Raw genomic sequence first — 16,679 nt, 5'->3', positions numbered from 1 at the left:
GAGACCCTGAAGAACCTGGGAACCTAGCAGAACCCAGCACTGTTGGCTTTGGACTTGAACTTGGTGGGATTAATGCAATCCAGTTAAACCATAAACTTAATTTTCCTTCCCTAAAGAGCAGAAGATTAAAGACCTAGTATGTGCTAGACACTGTGCTAAGTGTGGGTGGTATAAAGAATGGCAAAAAAAAAAAAATCAAAAAACAAAAACAAAGGGGGCAGCTAGGTGGCACAGTGGATAAAGCACTGGCCTTGGATTCAGGAGGACCTGAGTTCAAATCCAGCCTCAGACACTTGACACTAGCTGTGTGACCTTGGGCAAGTCACTTAACCCTCATTGTCCCACAAAAAAACAAAAACAACAACAAAACAAAACAAGAATGGCAAAAAAAAAAAATCCATTCCCTATTCTCAAGGAGTACATAATCTAACATGCAAATAAATATGTATAAACAAAATATCTTCCAGATAAATTGGAGCTAGTCTCAGAGAGAAGGCAATAGAATTAAGGGGAATTGAGAAAGGCTAATATCATTTAATAAAAGTTAATCTGATATTAAATGGTTAAATGAAACTGGGGTGCTAGTCATTGGACCCCTAAAATGAGGGGAGCATAATTAGTGGGGGACTTGAGCCAATGGCAGAGAAAAGATCCCCGCAAACCCCTGAGGGGACCAAAAACCCTGAGTACAGGTAAAATGTAATAGGTCTGGTCCTGAGAGAGATGGGCCAGAGCAAACCATATTAACTCCTGACTTCTGGGATGGCTTGTTAGAAAAAATGGAAATGAGAAATGGTGTTTGGCATTTGGAGAGTAGAGAAAGTCTTATCTTTCTGGAATACGAATTGGAGGAAGTAGATCTGGGAAGCTTTGGGAACAGACTGTGAAATGCCTTCGATATCAGGCTGAGGAATTTATATTTTATCCTATAGACAAAAGAAAAATCAAGATGTTCCAGGCTTTGGAGCAGGGTGGTGATACGGACACACTTGTGCCTTATTGTCTTGGCAACTGTGTGGAAGATGGGTCGTGGAGGGGAGGACACCTGGAATAGCATGTAGTACATAGGAGGTGATCAATAAACACCTGTTGAATAAATATGGCGACCTAATCTTTGTAAGGTTGGTGAAAATAAAAATCCTAAGGAACAGCACTGATTTACATTTGACATACACATATGTATATGTTGTATACACAAATACATACCGCGGAAACACCTATACCTACAGATACACACATCCAACATATAAATCCACAGCTTATATATGTGTCCAACATCTGTACACATGCTTATACTACACACTGAGTCAGAGCCTCAGACGTCTGGATGCTGCTGGGTAACTGTAGCAATGAGAAGGAGATAGCACTGTCATGGCCTGGTTGTAGGACTGATGGCTCTCTCGCCACTTCTCAGAAAAATGCCAGGAAAGGAGAAGAAAGGGGAGACATCCCTTCCTTGCACTCCCTGAAATACAAGAGCCATTGCCCTCCCCAGAGGCTCAACCCTGGCCAGCACAATCGGGGGCAGGGAATAGGTAAAATGGAGAATCAAAGGATTATTAAGACCAATTCTTACTTGGTTCTTTGGGGGAGGGGGTGTTTTTTCTAAATTTTGGGCCTTCCAGTACCTAGCACAGAGCTCAGACACAATAAGGGGCTACTAAATGTTTATTGAGTGAGTGAGTGAGTGACTCAGGATAGGCTGAGAGCTCCCTGAAGGGAAGTAGGGATGTGGGAAGTCTTTTCCCAGACCTCTCTTCCCTGAGCTTTTCCCCTTCTATTCTTCAGTAACCACCCCTCTAATTCCCTACTCTCAGAGGCCAAGAAGGGAGCAAGAGGAGACTGAGGAGAAACCTAGGATTGGCTTTTAGAGGCTGGAAGACCACTTGTCAGGTGCGTTGTAAAGGGCATTTGTACTCCAGTCAGGGCTAGAATAAATTACCTTTGAGATGCCTTTTAACTTTGAGATACTGTAGTTCTAGGATTGTAAAATAAATCCTGCTCCCCAGAACTGACCTAGCTCACTCAAAAAGACCAGGACAAATGACCCAGGCTCCAGGCTTCTCCCTTCTAAGCACACCAGAGTCCTTCCCAGATTGTACCCTGTGGATCAGGCCTCATGACTCTCAAGAAATCAATCATAGGACCATAAATTTAGAACTGGAAGGGACTTAGTAGGTGCTGAGTCCAATCCTTTCATTTTGTAGATGAGGAAAATGAGAATCTAAGAGGTTAAGTGATTTGTCCAGAGTCATACAGCTAGTGAGTGTCTGATGAAAGAGTCCAGATCTTCTTGAGTCCAAATCCAGAGCTCTGTCCACCCCACCATGCTGCCTGTAGGATCAGCAAGCACTAACCACTCATCAACACCCTGAAAGGAGGTAAACTGAAGCCCGTGTAAGTGCTGCATAATATATATTTAAAAAAAAAAAAAGAATACAAAACTAGCCTCAGAGATGGTAGCCCAGCCCCCTCTGGGCTCACCCAGCCGCCCCATCCCCGCCTTGTCCTTGGTCCACGTTCTGCCCACCATTCTGGATCATGCGAACAATGTGGGTAAGGTCTAAGCTTCGGGTCAATGTGTCCAACAGCATCTCGTCCTTCTGGACACCCTCCATGAATTCCTCCAAAGACAACTCACCTGGAGGGGAGAAGAGAAGAAGGCATCAATCTCTGAGTGGGGAATACAGACCAGTGGGAGGGCAGGGGGTAGGGGGTGTGGCTGGGGTGATGGTCTGGAACCCGGAGCATGGTTAGACGAAATGGACCAGTTGAAAGGAGGGAGTCCGGAGTACAGGGGTGGGGCATGGGTATGGGCATGGGGAATCAGTAAAGGAGGGGTCAAAGGATCAGGGATGGGACAAAGGAAAAAAGTCTGGAGACAAAGGACAGTAGGCAGAACTGAGGCCATAGGATCCTAAGAAAGGAGTCTGATTGGGGGTGGGAGGTGGGCAAGTCAGCTAAAATCTTGGCAGAGTACGTGGGGACATAGGAGGCAGGATCCTAGAGTTGGGATGTAGGAGCTTAGAAGTGTCCAGGTCCCATGGGCAGGGTTGGGTTTAACCTCTAAAAGTTAATATGGAGCCTGTGGACACGAGCTTGAATGGACGGATAGAAGGGTATATGGCTAGACATTGGATGGGGGGAAGAGGGTTAGAGCGAAAGGAGAAAGGTCCCAATTGTGTTGTCCCCCTCCCGTCAAGGTTCCTCCTTTACCGTCCCCATTGACATCAATCTTGGCAAACACTGTGTCCGTGAACTCCTCTGCACTCATGGTTGAATCGCTGCAAGGGTTAATGGCTCGTATGGCCTAGAGGAAAATAACAGAAGAGTGGTTGAGATGAAGGAGAGAGAGAGTCTGAGCTGGAGTGGACAAGCCTGGATAAAAGATGCAATATCCGAATTTGGACAGCAGGTGGCGCAGCAGGACAAGCTGTCGGGGTTTCGTGGAAGGAATCTGGAAGGAATTTAGCTTTTCATTTAGTAGCTTCTTAACTTGTCCTTTGTAATCTGCCTTGACTACAGTCACATCCATGCCAGATAAGTGTAAAATCGGAACAGCACGCTTCAAAAAGATGTCTGGCTTTATCTTTGCAAGCTGCAGGGTTGAGAAAGACAATTGCCTTATTCTCTTGGGCCTGGGCATCTTGACAGACTGCTACACCTAGTAGAGGGACTATTACAGTGCTTCCCATAGAGTCGATACCCTCCCCACGTCAGGAAGTATAGAAGTCCCTCTTCATAAAGAGGAAGGAACCAGCTTCATCGCTGGGGATTAGTGCCTTGATGCTCAAGTCATAATATGTCAGGTGCTTGGGGGGGGGGGGGGAGGCGCGGCACAGAGACAGGACAGGAACTTTTAAGATCATCTAGTCCAGTGTAGGGGCAGCTAGATGGCACAGTGGGTAAAGTGCCGGGCTTGGAGTTAGGAAGACTGAGTTCAAATCCATCTGCAGCTGTGGGACCCTGGGCAACACACTTTACTCTGTTTGCCTCAGTTTCCTCATCTGTAAAATGAGCTGGAGAAGGAAATAACAAATCCCTTTAGTATGTCTGCCAAGAAAACCCCAATGAGGTCACGAAGAGTCAGACACGATTGAAACGACTGAACAACAACAATCCATCCTGATGGGCTGTGGTTACTGGGGTCTCAACCTAGAGGCTTCTCTCCATTACCTCCAATCCTCACTCCTGGAGAAGAAAAACAATGACTTGGATGCAGGAAGAGGGGAGAGGGCTTGGTGTAGGGGAGAGAGTAAGAGTGAAACCTAAACTAGAGAGAGAGAAATAGATTGTTTCCTCTGATAGAGCAACTTGGGTGCAGATACAATGTAGAATCACAAAATCTTAGGAGGCAGAAGGAGCTTGAGAAGGTCCGTAAAATGGATAAGTGGGTGACCTTGATCTCCAAGTTCCCTTGCAGCTCAATGGTTCTATGACTTCCTGACCGCTCTAGTCCCACTCAGTACAAGATTCTAATTCTCCTCATGCCTTATGCTCCTCTATATTCCCCACAGTGGGGGGCAGCTAGGTGGCACAGTGGATAAAGCACCAGCCCTGAATTCAGGAGGACCTGAGTTCAAATTTGACCTCAGACACTTGACACTTACTAGCTGTGTGACCCTGGGCAAGTCACTTAACCCTCATTGCTCCACCAAAAAACCCAAAAAACCAAATATATTCCCCACAGTGCCTCACCCAAGGCCAGACACACAAAATGTGCTCAGTTTATAATGATAAAAGAAGAAGACTGGGCTCGGAATCAGAAGACCTGAGTTTGAATCCCACCCCTGCTATGTACTTTGTGACCTCACACAAGCTAATCCCTTCTCTGGGTCTCAGTTTGCTTGACTGTAAAATGAAGGGGTTCAGCTAAATGATCTTGAAGGTCCCTTTAAACTCTGATAGTCTGTGTTTTGTGTATTAACATTCTATGTTCTAAGTCCTCTTCCAGCTCTAGAATTCTAAGTCCTGTGTTCCAGCATCATATGGTTTTGGGTTGTTGTTGTTTGGGGTTTTTTTCTGGGGGGGGGGGTGTTTTTGTCGTGTGTTTTTTAAAGCGGGGTAATGAGGGTTAAGTGACTTGCCCAGGGTCACGCAGCTAATAAATGTCAAGTGTCTGAGTCCGGATTTGAACTCAGGTCCTCCTGAATCCAGGGCCAGTGTTTTATCCACTGTGCCACCTAGCTGCCCCTTTTATATGTTGTAAAGTCTTTCTAGCCTTGACAATCCATGTTATGAATTCTAACAGTCTGTTTCAAGGTCCCTTCCACCCCAGACAGTCCATGCTCTGTGTTGTAACATTCTATGTTCTAAGTTCCCTTCCAGCTCTGACATTCCATGTTCTGTGTTCTAACATTCTCTGATAGGCAATAAACATTTATTAAGCACCTACTGTTTGCTCAGCAATAGGGATACAAAGAAAGGTCAAAGACAATCCTTGCTCTGAAGGAATTTGGTCCCTATGACAGTGCAATCATGTGATGTCACATTTCTGTAGTTCCTTCTTTCATCTTGATTCTCATTTGATGCTAAGAGGCAATGAGAATAACAATAATTCACATGTATACAGAGCTCTAAGATTTGGGTAGTGGAATCATTATCCCCTTTTTATAGATGAAAAAACAGGTTCAAAGGCCAAGTGGCTTGCCTAAGGATACACAGCAAATTACTGACAGAGAGGCAACCTTCAATCTGTAAATCACAGAATTGTAGAATTCTGGGGGACCTCTGCCACCATCTAGTCCTCCCTGTACTAGAGAAGGAAATCACACTATAAATATCCTCAACAAGTGGACATCTGGCCTTCCCCAAAGACTTTTGGGGCAGAGCAACTACTGATAGAATTCAGCCCACCCCGCTTTGGGACGTTTGTAACTATTTAAGGAGTCTTCCCTGACATCAAGCCTCAATGTTCCTCCTTACAACCACACACAATCATAGACTTAGAAGATGAAAGGAGGGGCAGCTAGGTGGTGCAGTGGATAAAGCACCGGCCCTGGATTCAGGAGGACCTGAGTTCAAATCCGGCCTCAGACACTCGACACTTACTAGCTGTGTGACCCTGGGCAAGTCACTTAACCCCCATTGCCCTGCAAAAAAACCAAACAAACCAAAAAAAAAGTGTATCGTGGGTTCATTTTTTCTTCATAGAGCCAGTTGTTAAATATTTACTAACATATTGCTACTGTCAATCTGGATGTTATAAAATAAGAGAATTTTAATCTTCTCCCTTCTCTAAAAACCCTAAAGGGAGTTCTCCTAAGTCTGAAATGTCAAGCAAGGATTAGAGAGTCTTTTCTTGGGCTAAGAAAGTCTAGGAAAGGGATCTGGAGCCATAGTCAAAGTGTTAAGCATTATGAAAGGCTAGCTTAGATATGGTCATTCACAAAGTAAGGAAGCAGACTTTACAGTTGGTCCACAGCTATTTTCCTGGTGCAAGGGATCAAACAGGAACTTCCCAGGCTAAGTGGGCCAGTCTGGGCCAAACCAGACTATCTGGTCACCTTAAGTTACCCGGATGATGTTGAGCAGCTCCCCTCGGTCAATGCAGCCATTGCCATCCACATCATATAGCTTAAAGTACCAGCGAAGCTTCTGTTCCACCTTCCCTTTCAAGACCAGGCTCAGGGCAGCCACGTACTCCATGAAGTCAATGTAACCATCCTAGGCAGGAACAGACAGGACTGTTAGGGGATTCCCAGCTCAAACTATTTATTTTCCTTTTTTCCAAAAAAACCCACACCATTTATGGACCCCTACCCTGACACTACCTTCCTACCACAAATAGAACCTGCCCTTGTAACAAATGGGTGGCTAGGTGGCACAATTGATAGAATGTCAGGACTGAAGTCAGGAAGACTCAAGTCCTTGAATCCAGATCCAGCCTCAAACATTTCCTAGCTGTGTGACACTGGGCAAATCACTTAATCTTGTTTGCCTCAGTTTTCTCATATGTAAACTGATCTGGAGAAGGAAATGGCGAACCACTCCAGTGTCTTTGCCAAGAAAAATCCCAAATGGGGTCACATAGAATTGCACACAACCAAAATGAATGAATAACAACAACAAGATTGTAACAAATAAATTCCTGAAGCAAAAAATATCAATAGGTTAGCTGTGTCTGAAAATGTATGCCTCATTCCATACCTGTAGTCCACCACCTTTCTGGCAAGAGGCAGGAGGAACATTTCACTGTCAGTCCTCTGATGTCATAATTGGACAGTTTCCCAGGCCCCGCTCACACTTCCACCCAATAACCGGGTCTCAAATGTTTGTCCCAATGAGACCTGACCCTATCTAGAGCTGATAGGGAGTACCAGGGACCTTGGACACCACGGTGAAATGTATAAAGTTCATCCAACATTTATTCAACAAACACTTAATGAGTTCCTACTATATGCCCAACAATATGGTAGATATGAAGGAAAAAACAAAAATAAGCCATGGTCCCTTCCCCCTTAAGGAACTGCCCACCTAAGGAAGATAAAACAGATACACAAGGTTTACTTGGGGACTGTATCTCCCTTCCTCCCTCCCCTCCTCCACTACCACTTCTATACCTCCTTTTCCTTGGATGCTTCTTCCCTATCAGATCCTATGAGCCCTTGTAGCAGCTCCAGGACATGCCCTGCCCTGCCCTGCCCTTCTTCCTCTCCCCAGTCCCCACTGAGTAGGCAGTATGGTGTAGTGTATGGAATTCTGGACTTAGACTCAGGAGAGATCCAGGTTTGAGTGCCTTCTCTGTCACTAGCTATGGAAGGACATGTAAGTTTCTTATCCCTTCTGATCCTCCAGTCTTCACCTTTCTGAGCCCTAGGTAAATTGGGAAGAATAATGCTTTCACTTGCTACTTTATAGGGTTGTTTGAAGAAATGTCTTTGAAAACCATAAAGCTATTTAGAAATATGAGCTATTAGAGAAATACAAGTTAGCTAGTATGGTCTTTCCCCAGAGATCTTTTTTGGCCTCCCCCAAAACACCAACACTTGCAGGTCCTGTGTCTTATTCCATCAAAACCTACTGTCTGCTAAGAGCACTGTTATGCAAGCCCCAAACTGAACTGACCGCCATACTTGTCAATTACAACCTCCTTTCCCTCTTGGCCTTCACCGGCATTGTGATTAACAACTCTTTAAAGTATTTATCATGTACAATTTTGCATCACACTCTTATCTAAGAGAATTGTTATTTTTCAGTTTTGTCCAAATCTTTATGACCTTATTTGGGGTTTTCTTGGCCAAAATGTTGGAGTGGTTTGCCATTTCCTTCTCCAGTTCATTTTACAGATGAGAAAACTGGGGCAAACCAGGTGAAGTGACTTGCCCAGGGTCACACAGCTAGTAAGTAGCTGAGACCAGATTTGAATTCAGGTCCTCCTGACTCCAGTCCCTGCACTTGATCCACTGTGCCACCCAGCTGCCCTATCTAAGAGTATGGTCCTCTATCAATAATAATAGCCAGCATTTACATAGAACCTTAAAGTTCTCAAAACACTTTACAAATATTGTTTTATTTGATCCTCACAACAAACCTACAAGGCAGGTGCTATTGTTTCCCTCATTTTACAAATAAAGAAAATGAAGCCGGCAGAGGTTAAGTAACTTGCCCAGGGTCACACAGCTAGTAGGTATCTGAGGCCAGATTTGAACTCAGGTCTTCCTGATTCCAGGTCCAGCACTATATCCAATATACCACTTACCTGTCTCTTTCCTACAAGCTCCATGAGGATATATTATTTAAACTTTCCACCACCCCTAGTCAGTCAATTCAAATTTATTAAAAATACCAACTATGTGCCAGGCACTGTGCTAACAAAGGTAAAAGACAATCCTTGTTCTCAAGGACCTCGAAGTCTGATGGGTGAGACAACATGCAAACAACTATATATGAAATAAAGGTGTGTATATGTATATATATATACATATATATATACACATCTATACACATACAGAGAGAGAGAAAGAGAAAGAAAAGGAGAAATGGCACAGTGGATAGCATGCCAGGCCTATAGTCAGGAAGACCTGAGTTCAAATTCAGGCTCTGACACTTACTAGTTATGTAATTCTGGACCACTTAACTTTGCTTGCCTCAATTTCCACATCTGTAAAATGAGCTGAAGAAGAAAATGGAAAACCACTCTAGTATCCTTGCAAAGAAAACCCCAAAAGGTGTTACAAAGAGTCAAGTATGAATGAAAACAACTAAACAACAAAACATTATATATATATATATATATATATATATATATGATAAATTGGAAATAATGAATAGAAGATACTAGTCTTAAGGAGAATTGGGAAAGGAATAATAACTACCATTTACAGAATACTTTTTAACATTAACAAAGTATTTTACATGTTCCATTTCTCACAACAACCCTGTGGAGTAGGTGCTATTATTATACCCATTTTGAGGAAACTGAGGCTGAGAGAGGTTGTGACTTGACCTTGCTTGGTGTCAGACAGCTAGCAAGTGTCCGAGGGGAGATTTGAACTCAGGTCTTTCTAAGTATGAGTACAAGTCTCTTACCCACCCAGATGCTCCTAGCAAAGAATATAATGCTTTGTACACTGTAGATGCTTAATGAGTTTTTGCTGAATAAATGAAAACACCCACCAGGAATCAATAGACCTGGATTCTAGTCCTAGCTCTGTTTCTAAATCAATTTGTCATTTTAGGCAAGTCACGTCCCCTTCTGAGGTCCCCAGGTTTCACACCTGTATGGTAAATAGAGAGGTTTGCCCAGACGGGCTCTAAGGTCGATTCCGTACCTGAAACAAACCTGATACACCAATCCACACTAAGATGTTAATGACAAATAATGCCTTTCTAAGACAATGTATGCGCTTTTTTAACAACAACCTCCAATATGGGAAACGCAGTACTTTAAGGGGCAAGGCAATCCATTCATTTATGAACAACCCTAATTGTTAAGATTGTTTCCTGGCATTAAATGTTTGTTGAACTGAAGTGAAAAGATGTCAGTTTCTTTTCCTGTAGAAAAGAGGAGGTCAGAGGTAGCTAGGTGGTGCAGTGGATAAAGTACCAGCTCTGGATTCGGGAGGACCTGAGTTCAAATCCGACCTCAGACACTTGACACTAGCTGTGTGACCCTGGACAAATCACTTAACCGTCATTGCTCTGCCAAAAAAAAAAAAAAAAGAGGCAGTCCAACTAAATAGCTTCTGGTGTCACTTCCAGCTTGATATCCACTTCAGCCCTGAGGGATCAATCTCTCCCTCCCCTGAACTCCCATTGCCCTTTCCAACTCTCCTTTTCATTTGGTGCTGATCATGCACTACCTCTTGACAACAACAACAATAATAATATGGCATTTGTATAGATTTTTTATATTTATGAAGTGCTTTACAAACACAATCTCCTTTGATTCTCACAACAACCTCTGGAGGCAGGTGCTCTTTTCTCCATTTTACAGATGAAGAAACTGAGGCAAAAAGAAGTTAAGTGGCTTGTCCAGGGCCACACAAATAGGAAGTTTCTGAAGTCAAATTTGAATTCAAGTCTTCCAGACTCCGGGTTCAGTGTTCTATTCACTGTACCACTTAGCTGCCTTCTACTGTTGAGTCATATTGTTATCCAGTTTTTTCATATGTTACATCTGGTAAAAAGGACTGTGGGAGGCACTCCCTGACTTCAAGAACTTCTACTCGGGTGGGGGGGAGTAAGATACCCCAGATACAGAGAAGTAAATATAAGATAATTTGATAAAGAGAAAGAACATTAGCAATGAGGGAGATCAGGAAAGGCTTCCTGTAGGGAGGTGGCACCGAGCTGACTCATGATACAAAGGAAGGAAGCTGAGGATCAGAACTTACCTGTCAGGGCAGCTAGATGGCGCAGTGGATGGAGCACCAGCCCTGGATTCAGGAGGACCTGAGTTCAAATCCGACCTCAGACACTTAACACTTACTAGCTGTGTGACCTTAGGCAAGTCACTTAACCCCAATTGTCTCACCAAAAAAAAAAAAAAAGAACTTACCTGACTCCTGTCCTACCCTGCCAGGTGACAGGCTAGCTCAAATGATAAACTAATCCATACTAAAGGGTTAATGGGGGGCCTACCACCAGGCAACACATATGTATTTTGGTTTTGATGTTGTTGAACTGTTTCAGTCGTGTCTGACTCTTCCTGACCCCATTCAGGGTTTTCTCAGCAAAGATACAGGAGTGGTTTGCCATTTCCTTCTCCAGCTCATTTTACAGATGAGGAAACTGAGGCAAATAGAGTTAAGTGACTTGCCCAGGGTCATAAAGCTAGTAAATGCCTGAGAGTGGATTTGAATCCCAGAAGATGAATCTTGCTGACTCTTTGCCCAGCACTCTACCCACTCTGCCACCTAGCCACCCATCAGAGTTCTTTTTTTTTTTTTGGTGGGGCAATGAGGGTTAAGTGACTTGCTCAGGGTCACACAGCTAGTGTCAAGTGTCTGAGAACAGATTTAAACTCAGGTCCTCCTGAATTCAGGGCTGGTGCTTTATCCGATGTACCACCTATCCCTGCCCATCAGAGTTCTAAAAAGTTTTCTATGGCCGCCTAGTGGGGAAGATACTTGGGGGCTGAGGCTCTCAAATCCCACTGAATGGGCCTCTTCCTGCTCACAGCCAGTAGGAAATATTGCTTGCTCTAGGATAGCTAAATATGATGACTGTAAACTGGTGCTCATCTCTCTCCCCCAGGGCTCTGTCTCTCTCTATCTCTCCCACCTTCTTCAGCTGCCTACAGTATGGCACTGATGAGATTTGCCTGGGACTGAATACAGCTAGGTCTCCATTAACGAGAATAATGAATCTCCACGGAGTGGGTGCATCATTCAAGTTCTCATTGCACGTTTCCATTGGGCTGGAACCAATGGCCATATTCCACATAGAAGTATAATTTTGGATAATGTAAATTAAAATACATTCAACCACTTTAGGGTATTCATTGTTCACACTCATCATCCAAGGCCAGAGAAAGCTGATAGTAAAACAGCTGGGGCTGACTTAGCACATATTATTCCATCCCTGTACTCTGTGGTCCTGCCAAATTGGCCTTAGCCAATCTTATGTGGAAAATATGTAGGGTTAGGCCTGAGCCAAACTCAAAGGTCCCTTCCAGCTCTGCATCTATGATCCTCTGACCAGTATAAAGCTCATAGAAAGCCGAGGGGCAGCTAGGTGGTACAGTGGAGAGAGTTCAAATCTGGCCTCAGACACTTACTGTGCGACCCTGGGTAAGTCACTTGACCCCGTCTGCTTCAGTTTCCTTGACAATAAAATTAGTTGAAGAAGGAAATGGCCAACTACTCCTGAATCTTTGCCAAGAAAACCCCAGTGGGGTTTTCATGAAGAGTAGGACACAGCTGAGACTGAACAACAATATAAAGCCTACGCTATCCTTCTTAGTTATTAGCACTGAAATTAATTTGTAAAATATGTAAATATATGCATATATTTGTGTGCATACTCATTCTGTATTTACTTATCCATGCACATAGAACTATATGGAATATAAATTAGAGATGGAAGTGAGTAGAAGCAGGTAAAGAGTTCAGATCCTCCATTCCTGATAATACAGATTAGGGAATAAGCTTTTATATAGCACTTACTATGTGCCAAGCACTGTGCAAACAGCTTCCCCACCCACACCCTCCAACTCTGTGAGGAAAATGCTTTATTATCTCCCTATAGTTGAAAGCAAAGAGAGGTTAAGTGACTTGTCCAAGGTCACACAGCTAGTGTCTAAGGCTAGATTTGAACTCAGGACTTTCTGACTCCAGGCCCAGTGTTTTACCAGCAGCTGCCTAATGGTTATCAGACTACATCTCTCAGCAGGAAGTCAACAACCACAACTGCTCATTCCTCCTTCCCCTGACCTTACTGGTCAGATACTGGGTGATCTCAGATCATAACACCTGCGGATCAAAAGTATCACTGCTCAAAAAAAAGGTAGCTAGATGGCGCAGTGGATAGAGCACCGGCCCTGGAGTCAGGAGGACCTGGGTTCGGATTTGACCTCAGACACTCGACACTTGCTGGCTGTGTGACCCTGGGCAAGTCACTTGACCCCAATTGCCTCACCAAAAAAAAAAGTATCACTGCTTTTCAGAGGATGTGGCTCTCTTCTCTTGTATTTGTTGCATAAGTTCCACGTGTTCACTGTTGCTGTTTGTCCTTCCTTCTTGAAGAGGACTATGACATCAGGGTGATATCATGACTTGCACTGAATTGGATTTAAGTGAGGGAGAGCTGTGCAAGTTCACCAACCTCTCTCTCTCCTCCAGAGCCATCTGGGTCCAGTAGCAAGATATGAATCAGGAAGACTGGAGATGTTTTAAGGGAATTGGGGTTAGGTGACTTGCCCAGGGTCACACAGCTAGTAAATGTCCGAGGTGAGATTTGAACTCAGGTCCTTTTGACTCCAGGGCTAGTGCTCTATCCACTGCACCACTTAGCTGCCCTGTTAGGCTGAAAACCTGCTGCTGCCAAGGCCACTCTACTCCTCACCCCATCTCCTCCAATATTTCCACCTCTGGATTCTAGAGATCTGTCCACACCAATACAGGTGAATCCCATTTCCTTACAGCTGCTTCTCGGACTGGATTGTCCTTTTCTCTGCTTCTTTTCAGCCACCATCTGGATGACTCAGCTCTCTCCTATCTTGGCTACTTTTCCTGGGCCTCCCCTCCTCCCCCAGGGAAAAGCTTCATGCACCAGACTGAAGTCCTTTCTATTTCCATTCCCCAAACCCCATAATCTGCTTTATATGAGTTGAAAATAGCCCTGAGTCCTTACCAGCCCCCATAGGCTTACCAGTGTCTCTTGTGGACCCAGGTCCGACCCAACAGAACTCAGCTCAGCCTCTCCCAAATTCTTTCAGCTTAATCCTGGCCCCAGGAAAAAACAAGGCTGGCTCATTATTGCATTATCAGGCTCAGTGAACAATTTCTCTTGAAAGGGCCTGTAGCCTCTGCCTGGGCAGGGGAGGCAGGGAGAGGGTGTGATCCAGGCTTGTTTGTTTTTTTCTGAGGGCAAAAATGGTGGTGCATCCTGGGGCTGGGGCCAGTAAAGAAAGGCAGTCTTAATAGGAACTTACATTGAGGTTTCTATTGCCTTAATTGCTTCTGACAATAACCCAGTGAGGCAAGCAGGCCAGGCAGTATTATCTCAATTTTTAACATTTTATACTTGGAAAGTGCTGGGATTTTGCCTGTGTGGGTACTTCTCCCACTCCCAACCAATGCCAATGGAAATCCCTCCATGAGATGCATTGGGCAAATGTCTATAGAACAAGCAATTCCCCTGGTGATGAGACAATATTCTGTGATTTGGGGGAAGTCACAGTCCCCAGTTCTCAGTTTCTTATCTGTAAAAGGGAAATAAGATTCCATTCTGGTGTTCCCGTGTCATGAAGGTTCCTTATGGTTCCCAAAGGCTATAGCTTGGAGGTCTCTCTAGAATTTGCCTTCCATGGGATTACCTTAGGGACAGAAGGGTCCCCTCCACATATCATGAAGCATCAGAATGGAACTTTATTTCCCTTACAGATAAAGAAACTGAGGCACAGAAAGGTTAAGTGAATTTATCCAAAAGCCAGACAGCAAGGTAGTGACTTCAAGGCAGTTTCTCTATCCACTACCACAAACTGCCTAGGAGGACCTAGGTTCCAGTCCCACCTTTGACACATAACTGGCTGTGTGACCCAGGACAAATAACCTCAATCCTCTAGGCAACTCTCAAAGGCAAAAAGGTGCAGAAGAGGTACCCACCGGCACTATTAAAAGGAGTAACCTCTTTGGGGAGTTCTCTATACCAGTAAAATCATAGGTCCAGTTCTTAGTTCCCTCTATCTAAAGTAATAGCAGAGGGCAGCTAGGTGGCACAATGAATAGAGCACCAGCCCTGGAGTCAGGAGGACCTGAGTTCAAATCCAGCCTCAGACACTTAACACATATTAGCTGTGTGACCCTAGGCATGTCACTTAACCCCAATTGCCTCACACACACAAAAAAATAATAAAGTAATAGCAGAGTTCCTAGATTCCCTATATCTGTATGCTTTCAAGGGCAGCTACATGGTGCAGTGGATAGAATGCTAGGCCTAGGGTCAGGAAGACTCATCTTTCTGAGTTCAAATTCTGCCTCAGATACTTACTAAATGAGTGACTCTGGGCAAATCACTTCACCTTGTTTGCCTCAGTTTCCTCATCGGTAAAATGAGCTGGAGAAGAAAATGGCAAACTACTCAAGAAAGCCCCAAATGGGGTCATGAAGAGTCAGACACTACAGAAAAGACTCAACAATAACAAAAACCTATAAGAGTCAGGGCAATAATTATGTGCTGAGGGCAGGAAGGAGGAACTGGTCATCTCAGGCTCCAGGAGACACAGAACTAACTATAAGTTGTTGGGAACAGACTCAGATATTCTTGAGTTTGGGATGAGAGTAGCTCCCTTAGCCCCTACCTACTCCCATCCACTGCCCTCTAGTTCCAGGACGCACTTACATTTAAATTGGTAACATGGCTCCCTGGCCAAGTCTAGACCTCATCTAGGAAAGGTCAAACTGACCCCAAGCTCTGCAGGGTGAGGGTTTAGGAATCTGGCTGCTTACTGTTCCTCTCCCTCCTACAGTCCTCCTAATTCTCAGGGCCCCTCTTAGGTCCCCATTCCTAGTTTGGGACAGCACACTGCCCACGGACATGAAGAAGTCGGTCAAGGATTAGAACCCCAGTTCCCAGTGGCCTCCCTACCATCTAACCTCAGCCTCTTTTGCTGTGGTTTGAGATCCTTCTTGCCCTGTCCCTGGAGGTACAAAAGCAACACTTCCCCTTCTGTCATTTTCCAGCTAGTGCAACTGTGATAGAATAACAAGGCCACTAAAGCTGGAATCAGAGGAGCCGGGTTTGAATCTTGGGTCTACTACCTGTGTGACCTTAGCCAAGTCACTTTCCCTGGACCTCAGATTTGGACTAGCTGGCTTCTGAGGCCTCCTCTACCTCTAGATTTTCATCTTATGGTTTCTAAGTGTCCCTGCCCTTGCTAAGATAATAGTTTTAGATCCTAAAAGCCATCTATTCCAACCTCCCTATTTGACAGAGGGGGAAACTGAGGTCCAAAGGGAGGAAGTGATTTGCTCCTCCTATGATGTTGTAACCTGCCTTCCCAGACTCCTTGGGATGCCTGGCCTCCTTCGTCCCCACTCACCTTGTTGAAGTCGAATGTCTCAAACATCTGCTCCACATACTGGCTAGCTGAGGGGCTCAGGTTTTTCAAGCCAAAGAATTGTCTGAACTCATAGAGTGTGAGCTGGCCTGATGGGCACTCGGTCATGAACTTCTTGTACCACTGGTGGCACTCGGTGCTGCTCAGCTCCTCCACCGTCTTCCCTTCCATGACGTTCCCCATCTTCTCTCCTGAGGTTTCACCGGTGTTGGTGATGGGAAGGCTAGGGTTAGGGTCAGGGCTTGCTCCCCTTTCTCCTTTTCAATGGGACATGCAATCTTTTTTTAAGCTAATCCCTTCCCACTAAACATGGGCATCAACAAAAATACAAGTAAATTTTCTCTTCCGTGCAGCAAGTGCACAGGGACTTCTGGACAGAGTAGTGAAGGAAGAGACGGATGGCTGCTTAAATCATCCAAGGGACAGGGAGAGAAAGAAAGAGGATGAAGGGAAG

At 44.6% G+C, this 16,679-nt stretch overlaps 1 protein-coding gene across 1 annotated transcript; it reads right to left on the bottom strand.

The window, feature by feature from the left end:
- Positions 1-2,480: 2,480 nt before the first annotated feature.
- LOC122726529 (guanylyl cyclase-activating protein 1) lies at positions 2,481-16,408 on the bottom strand. Its single transcript, XM_043964298.1, has 4 exons — positions 16,208-16,408; positions 6,517-6,666; positions 3,217-3,310; positions 2,481-2,641 (listed from the first exon to the last, which is right to left on the bottom strand). The coding sequence occupies exons 1-4, from the start codon at positions 16,406-16,408 to the stop codon at positions 2,481-2,483; spliced, it is 606 nt and encodes a 201-aa protein (XP_043820233.1).
- Between the last annotated feature and the right edge of the window lie 271 nt (positions 16,409-16,679).

Source organism: Dromiciops gliroides, chromosome 4, assembly GCF_019393635.1.
Source record: "Dromiciops gliroides isolate mDroGli1 chromosome 4, mDroGli1.pri, whole genome shotgun sequence".
NCBI classification, from domain to species: domain Eukaryota; kingdom Metazoa; phylum Chordata; class Mammalia; order Microbiotheria; family Microbiotheriidae; genus Dromiciops; species Dromiciops gliroides.
The sequence above is the reverse complement of the archived record's forward strand: the minus strand, read 5'-3'. Positions and strand labels throughout refer to the sequence as shown.

Coding starts and splice junctions, on each gene's coding strand:
- LOC122726529 (XM_043964298.1), bottom strand. CDS start 16,408: ATGGGGAACGTCATGGAAGGGAAGACGGTGGAGGAGCTGAGCAGCACC. Junction 3,311..6,516: donor AGCTGCTCAACATCATCCGG/GTAACTTAAGGT, acceptor ATTTTCCTCTAG/GCCATACGAGCCATTAACCC. Junction 2,642..3,216: donor GATTGATGTCAATGGGGACG/GTAAAGGAGGAA, acceptor TCTCCCCTCCAG/GTGAGTTGTCTTTGGAGGAA.